General features: G+C 39.8%; 1 protein-coding gene across 1 annotated transcript in view; it reads left to right on the top strand.

The window, feature by feature from the left end:
• Positions 1-8,163, top strand: part of LOC134752511 (uncharacterized) — a 32,195-nt gene extending 24,032 nt beyond the window's left edge. Inside the window, exons 11-14 of the mRNA XM_063688205.1 lie at positions 347-538; positions 1,077-1,279; positions 5,073-5,228; positions 7,571-8,163. Coding sequence (XP_063544275.1) covers positions 347-538; positions 1,077-1,279; positions 5,073-5,228; positions 7,571-7,616 — 597 coding nt within the window. The 3' untranslated portion in view covers positions 7,617-8,163. The remainder of the gene's footprint in view (positions 1-346; positions 539-1,076; positions 1,280-5,072; positions 5,229-7,570) is intronic.
• Positions 8,164-8,317: the final 154 nt, after the last annotated feature.

Raw genomic sequence — 8,317 nt, forward strand, 5'->3', positions numbered from 1 at the left:
CATAGCTTCCGATACACGAATTATGACACTTCGCTCGATACAATTAATTTCCAAAGTAACCTCTAACTCGGACTTTTAATCCTACTTTATTTGGTTATTTATTATGTGATACTATAAACAAAAAAAGAAGAAAAAACAATCTTTACATAAATAGTAATTTCATAGCTTTAGAATTTAGATATTGTAAGGTAACGTTTTTAAAATAAATAAAAACCGACAAAATTCGATCAATATTGACACTTAGCGCGTATGTTCTTTCCCGTTCTTTCTTGCGAAATGTGACAAAGACAGCGGCAAACCGATGGAACAGCCTTAACACGAGTTAACAGTACTCTTTGACTCACAGGAAGGCGGCGACCCCCTCCCAAAGATCGCCAATGTGCTCCAATTCTCTGACTACGATTACCTGGATGCCTGGTTCGCCATGGAGAACTTGGTTTCCAAGGGTCTGGTGCGCAGCATCGGCGTCAGCAACTTCAACTCTGTGCAGCTCCTCAGGGTGCTGGATAAAGGCAGGATCAAGCCCGTGGTCAACCAGGTAACTCACTCTCTCCAGTTCTCTGATTGAACCAAAGTATAACAAATGAGATTTCTGTTAGAACTCGCAACCCTGGTATACCAGCTCGCCTGTTCAACTGAGCTACCAAAACTCACAAAGACTGCGACGAATATTTCCTTAACCTATAACCTACGCGTTACACAAAACCTTAACAAATTATACACATAAACCTTCTTCACGAATCACTCTTTGATAGGTAAAAACCGCATGAAAATACGTTCAGTAGTTTATGAGTTTATCGCGAACAAACATACATACAAACAGACAGACGCGGCGTGGGACTGTTTTATAAGCCTGCCTGTGAAGCCGATGGTCCTGGGTTCGAATCCCGGTAAGGGCATTTATTTGTGTGATGAGCACAGATATTTGTTCCTGAGTCATGGGTGTTTTCTATGTATTTAAGTACCCATAACACAAGCCTCCTTGGGCTTACCGTGGGACTTAGTCATTCTGCGTAAGAATGTCCTATAATATTTATTTATTTATAAGGTGTAGTGATTTATATTTAATATTCCAGGTGGAATGCCACCCGTATCTCAGCCAGCAGCGCCTCTCGGAGTTCTGCGAGGCGCGCGACGTGCGCATGAGTTGCTTCGGCGTGCTGGGCTCCAAGGGGACCCCAGCAGACCTGAAGGCCTCGCAGGCGGCCGCTATTGATGACCCGCTGGTGCAGGTCATGGCTGCAGGGTTAGGGATCAGCCCGGCCCAGCTGTTGATCAGGTAGGGGGATCATAGAGAGAAGGAATCATGAACGCTCCGGCGTGCTGGGGTCTAAAGGAACCCCGGCTTTAAGGCCTCGCAGGCGGTTGCAATTGATGACGCGCTGGTGCAGGTCATGGCTGCAGGGTTGGGCATTGGGCATCAGCCCGGCCCAGCTGTTGGTCAGGTAGGAGGATCATAGAGAGAAGGAATCACCAGCTGACGGGAAGTGTTGGGGTCTAAAGTGTGGCGGAGCTCCCTGAGCACGTTGTGGTTAAATAACAAAGCGCTTTTTAGGCATATTAAAATATATATAGAATAACGTGTATCACAATGTAAACATTAGGATCGAGTGAGATAATGGTGTCAAGCAGTCAAAAATCAGAACACAGGCGAAATATAATATTCAAACAATATTATCATAAACTTACATCATTGTAAGCCATAACCAACTCGTTCACTTTACGAATAGTTCATATATAACAAATTGTAACAAATAAGTATATACTAGAGGTCCACGCCGCGCCGGCGTGCCGCCGCCGAGCAACCTCAGCTCGCCGCCGCCGCCGCCGGGTCGTTCAAAATTTCGCGCCGACCTCGAAATTCGAATAAATATTTAACCTATGACCAAACCGACCAAAACAACAATGCGCTGTTACTCCGATAAACGAGATGTTGACTAAAATTGGGCAGTGACTTGAAAATTTAAGCCGAAGAATGGAATATTTTGGAGGACTTGATAAAGTTTCTGAGGACTTTTATAAAAACTGTAGAAATGTTGTCTTTACAAAAGATGTGTTCTTTGAATTTGGCGCTGGTTTTTAGATCAGAAATAAAAGAGGTCCTTCAGTCGATGCCAGACGATGAGTCATTAATTATTCAAAGGTTAAAAAACCAAATGATGCTGAATGTGGACAAGAGGTTTCCCATAACCAATGAGGATATAATAAGATAGAGCGGTACTGTCATAGTAAATTTTGTAACCACTTTAAATTCACTGCCATCTATCGACATATTTTAAAACTAAAAATGAAGATTTATAAAAATACGTTAAAATGTATTTAAATATGGATAAATGTTTTTTTTATTTGCATTAATTATTTTTATATGATTTTGACCCATGTTCTTTCACTGGTTTGCGTTAAAATTATAAATAACAAACGAAACAGTCAACGCCCTCTATACGAGTGTAGGTCAAAACTAGTGGCGTCATCTGATCGAGAATCAAATTTTCATGATTTTCGAGGCACGTTATTTCCTTAGACTGTATCCATCTATTACGGAGTTATATATATCTTTGCCATAACTGAAAATATAATTGCAGCCTCTCTTCTCGACCCTCGTTTCGCTAATTTAAAAGAAATTGATGCGTACGTGGAGACTCGGCAAACAACAAAAAACCGGCCAAGTGCGATTCGGACTCGCGCACCGAGGGTTCACTTTTTAGTATTTGTTGTTATAGCGGCAACAGAAATACATCATCTGTGAAATTTTCAACTGTCTAGCTATCACGATTCATGAGATACAGCCTGGTGACAGACAGACAGACGGATAGCAATAGCGAAGTCTTAGTCCCGTTTTTACCCTTTGGGTACGGAACCCTAAAAACTGTTTTTTATCAGACTGCGAGAAAATTTGTAAAAGATGCTGACAAAGAATTGCCACAACCAGGTCCTTCTTTGCAATCGCAAGAAAATATCCTCCAAAAGTTGGCAAAAAAGCATTCCAGCAGATTATTTGACGATAATGAAGAAGTTTCACAGGAGTGCTGGAAATACCTAGCCACTGCTAGTCCATTCGATATGGAAAGCTTAGATAATGATGTTCTGAAGTATTGGGAACAAAAAAAAATGTTTCCTTGACTTGCAGGGTTGGCGCGGTCACTTTTAAGCATTCCAGCTACAAGTACACCCAGTGAAAGGGTGTTTTTTGTAGCTGGGATGGTTGATGGCTGGTTGACTGCTAAGCGATCGCGCTTAAATTTGGCAAAGGTGAACAAAATAATTTTTATTCACGATAATTACAACCACTGTAGCTGTACTGTAAACAATTTTTAGTCAGTGATTGGAGATAATAAATAAATGATTATTTCTAGCATAGTTATGTTTTTTTTTATTATTCCTCCTAAAAAATGTCCTCACGCCGGCGACGCCGCGCCGCGCCGGGTTCAAAACCCAGCGCGCCGCCGCCGGGGTTTTTGGCTGCGGCGTGGATCTCTAAACCAGACGCATGATGTTTTACTTTCGGCAAAGCCTTAGTCAATATATCTGCCAACATGAAATCGGTTGGCAAACTAACTTGATGTTCCGATTCTCCTTTAAAGCATTTCTTAAAAAATGGTATCATATCAATGTGCTTGCTTCGGGAATGAAACACTGGATCATTGGCTAGGCAAATTACTCATTGATCGTCCGGATTTAAGGTTACTTGTGCAAACTTACCCAATCCGATTTCAGTTAACAATCTGTTGAGATACATCACTTCCTTCATCGACGACGCTAGACTAACGTATTCTGATTCACAAGTGCTCGTCGCGACACACTTCTGTTTCCTCCACGACACACACGCACCACCTGATACAAAAGCATAACCAAAGCCTGTCCAACGCACAGCCTCTCCAGTCTGAATCGGAATATCCCTCTAACGACTTACTCGTTTTTGCAAACATAAGACCATACTCCTTCGTTCCTTTTAAATATCGCAATACGCGTTTTGCAGCGACCGAAGCTTCTTTATGCGGAGATTCTACAAACTGCTAATTTTGAGACGGTATTTGAAATGTCAGGCCGGGTACCCACGGATAAATACATCAAACTTCCAATCAATTCCTGGTATGGATATCGCTCTTTTGATTTTACCTACATAACGCTGTAACGGTTCAAATTTAAAGTTCACTTCCATTGGAGTCGATAGACGATACAGACCCCTTACAATTTTCAAAACCATTCTCTGTAAAAGGTTTGCAATATATTTTTGTTGTGACAACTTGATTTTGCCGTTGACATTTCTGTCAATGTCAATACCCAGAATATATTTCGCAATCCCGTAATCTTTAAGTTCAAACTCGCTGGCCGGTTCCTTTTGAACTTTTCTATGCAAACCTTATTTTGTGAGGCTATCAAGAGTATCAAGATATTGTCAACGTAGGGTATGCTAGCATCATTTGGTGACATGCCTAATTCGGTGATACAAGTTTTGAAGCATGACACCCAGGAAAGTTAGTAAATTGGGCCTTTTAAATGGGACCTCACGTCTTCGGCGGCTTTGCCATGAGTACGCCGTACGTATCTACCTGGACACAAGTGGTTACTTATTTTCTACAGAACAGAAAACTTTTAAAAGCTGTATATGATTAATAAAAGATGATTAAATAACTTTATAGAAGGTATTTATTATGTATTATTCGCCGATATTCACGATTGACCTTGCCTCATAGTACGTAAGTCTGATCACTACGCTTTCTGTGCCCTATATCTTGAAAACGTCTCATCTCATGAAAAAATATTTGGTACCTAATTGTCGCAAATTTTATACTCTACAACTCTTTCCTACATGTAAATAACATCGGAGCTATAGAAATTTTGATATCCGCGAAAAACCGATTTGTATGACATTTGACCTTGAATAACTTCTGACGCGCACACGATCTATGCGTCGATTTTTAAGAGAACCTTTAATACGTCATAACGAAGGTGTATTCGAAGTTTCCAGCTTATGAAATATGAAACCCTTAATTTGCCTTAATTTAACTGGGACATAGTACTATGATACCCTTTATTCTGTAAATGGTACCATTATTTCTGAAAACCCTTAGATACCAGATCGACAGCGGGCACGGAGTGGTGGCGAAGGCGTCGTCGGGCGCGCACCTGCGGGACAACCTGCGGGCGCTGCGCGCGGCGCTGCAGCCGCCGCAGCGCGCCGCCATACACGCCCTCAATAAGAACAAGAGGACCTTCACTTTTGCGGGGTAATTCCTTTTTCTACAAATCTATATTTGATTTAGCTGCAGGGCATTTGCGCGCCGCGATTTTGTAGTGCCTCTGGTATGTTTGCGGAGGCACAAGTTGACAGCTTTGCGGCGATAATGCGCAAGAGGTGCGCTTCACTGATGCGTCGCCTGCGCGGCAGCCCCAACAGCATTCTGGGCGTGTTCATGGAGCGCGAAAATGGCCCCATGCTCAACCGTTGGCAGGGGCTGCATGCACTCTCCGTCTAGTTTTTAGTTTTAGTTTTTATACGCTACTAACACTAGTAATAAGATTGTAATGTTTGCTAACCATGTATGGACCTTTTAGTCTGCAATAAATGCTTTATTTTTTTTTTTGTGACTTCTTCGACCTAGCGTTTTTCCGGCCTAGCGCCAGAGTCCGCTTTCCTACTTAATCTTCTCCACTTTGCCCGGTCTTCGACATTCTCAAGTGTGAGATTGTTCTCTTGCATGTCCGCTATCACGACGTCCAGCCAGCGCTTCATAGGCCTACCTCGGCCGCGTGATCTAGGGCCTTGGACTGAGGTTGAGGCATTTAACTTTATTTAAAATAAATTATTTTACACCATGTATGAAGCGCTGGTGGCCTAGCGGTAAGAGCGTGCGACTTTCAATCCGGAGGTCGCGGGTTCAAACCCCGGCTCGTACCAATGAGTTTTTCGGAACTTATGTACGAAATATCATTTGATATTTACCAATCGCTTTTCGGTGAAGGAAAACAGCGTGAGGAAACCGGACTGATCATAACAAGGCCTAGTTCACCCTCTGGGTTGGAAAGTCAGATGGCAGTCGCTTTCGTAAAAACTAGTGCCTACGTCAATTCTTAGGATTAGTTGTCAAGCGGACCCCAGGCTCCCAGGAGCCGTGGCAAAATGCCGGGATAACGCGAGGAAGAGGAAGATTTTACACCATGTATGAAATGAAGCACCAGAAGATTTAGAGAAACGTAGACAGCAGTTATTTTTAGCCATAATTTCTAATTTAAAACCCGTATAAAACTATAAAGAGTAGGTAATTTGATTGTGACGTCATATGCTAGTGTTTCATATAAATCCCATAAAATCGTTTTGACAGTTCGAAAAAAGAAAATGATTTGACTAGTAGTCAAATACCCTATTAATTTTTAACAAGCAGAAACGTCTGCGATCGATGCTATTAAGCTTAGAATAAATTTAAAAGTGGAAAAAATTACTGCCTTGGGTGAGACTTGAACTCCAGAGGCCGTGAGTTCAAGTCTCACCCAAGGCAGTAATTTTTTCCACTTTTAAATTTATTCTAAACTTAAATACCCTATTAATTCTCAACCAACCAACGGAGCGGTAGCTAACGTTTACAAGAATTCATGATACATTTACCCTTTACCACTACGTGTTTTTGCCCTGAAGTAAATGTCCCTCCCCTTGTCACAATTTTTGACCCCCTAAACGTGTGACGTAATTAATGGATGACCCTTCAGTGGCTATCCAAGTTAGTGTCTCCTTCGCCATTGGTTTTCTGCTGTGCTATGTGCACAACTGGTGCTGCCCTCTGTTTGAGGGCTTTTCTATGTATAGACATAGAGTAACTTATACCAAAGATATATATAACTCCGTAATAGATGGATACAGACTAAGGAAAAAACGTGTCTCGAAAATCAAGAAAATTTGATTCTTGTTCAGAGGGCGCTACTAGTTTTGGCCTACAGTCGTATAGATGGCGTTGGCGTATAAGTTACTCTATGCTTATACTAGAGCGGTACTGTCATAGTAAATTTTGTAACCCCAGTAAATTCACTGCCATCTGTCGACACACTTTAAAACTAAAAATGAAGATTTATAAAAATACGATAAAATGTATTTAAATATAGATAAATGATTTTTTTTATTTGCATTAATTATTTTTATGATTTTGACCCATGTTCTTTCACTGATATGCGTTAAAATTGTTAAATAACAAACGAAACCGTCAACGCCATCTATACGACAGTAGGCCAAAGCTAGTAGCGCCCTCAGAACGAGAATCAAATTTTCTTGATTTTCGAGGCACGTTTTTTCCTTAGACTGTATCCATCTATTACGGAGTTATATCTGTCTTTGGTATAGAGTAAAATTAGTTCAAACGGCTGCCGCTAGCAATAATGTGAGACATTCCAAAGATTACGTGTGTTTGTGATCATCAGCGCCAATTCTCTTTCCACCGATTTCACACCTTGCCAATAAACATTTTTCTACGTAGATTTTGTAGGTTTTTTGCATTTACATTTAGCGACGACGCATTCACTTCTGGACCCAAGATTTCGAGAAAAACACAATTTGTATTTGTACCTGATTTTTTCTTTACAGAATGGGCGACACCCACAGGAATTATCCTTTCAAGATTGCATTTTAATCCGTATTGGATTCACTGTGGAAATGTACCGCGAATTGGTACTACACTTTTTGACATGCTGCTTATCTTTCTTAATTTGATTATGTTATGCTTTTACCTACGAGAAATACATTTGGTTATTATCTTTATTACTATATTATTATGCTATTAGATAACATACCTAACAAAAGAATATGATTAACTTGTTAAGTGTGAGGTGTATTAAGATAATTCTAAAAATTCCTCATAATATCATCAAAGTATGGAAATAAATAAACATGACATATTTTTGCCATTTTTACTTAGAATGTTGGACTGTATGAATTCATTTGATATATAATAAATGCAAATTGACTGTAGTATGATCTAAAGATTCTAAAGGAATAACTAAGATGATTAAACTAATGTATTTTTGGTGGCGCTCTTTTTAAATGTTGTAATTTTTTTGTGTGTGTTTTATTCATTTTTTTAATGTGTGTTTTAATTCATTTTCTTTCAAATATTGGATTTTCCTAGTGTTTTAGAATAAGTTTCTTATTCATTTTGTATTTTTAATTGACAATGTATACAATTATGCTTTTGTGTTGTGTGAATCATGTATTTTCAATTATTTTGACTTTTTTACGACTTTTTTATAAGATTAAGAATAAAATACATTTTGTATAAAACGGTATTTTTATTTACTGTTCGAAATGACTAAAAAACTTAAAACATACTGCTAA

Source organism: Cydia strobilella, chromosome 24 (genome assembly GCF_947568885.1).
Source record: "Cydia strobilella chromosome 24, ilCydStro3.1, whole genome shotgun sequence".
NCBI classification, from domain to species: domain Eukaryota; kingdom Metazoa; phylum Arthropoda; class Insecta; order Lepidoptera; family Tortricidae; genus Cydia; species Cydia strobilella.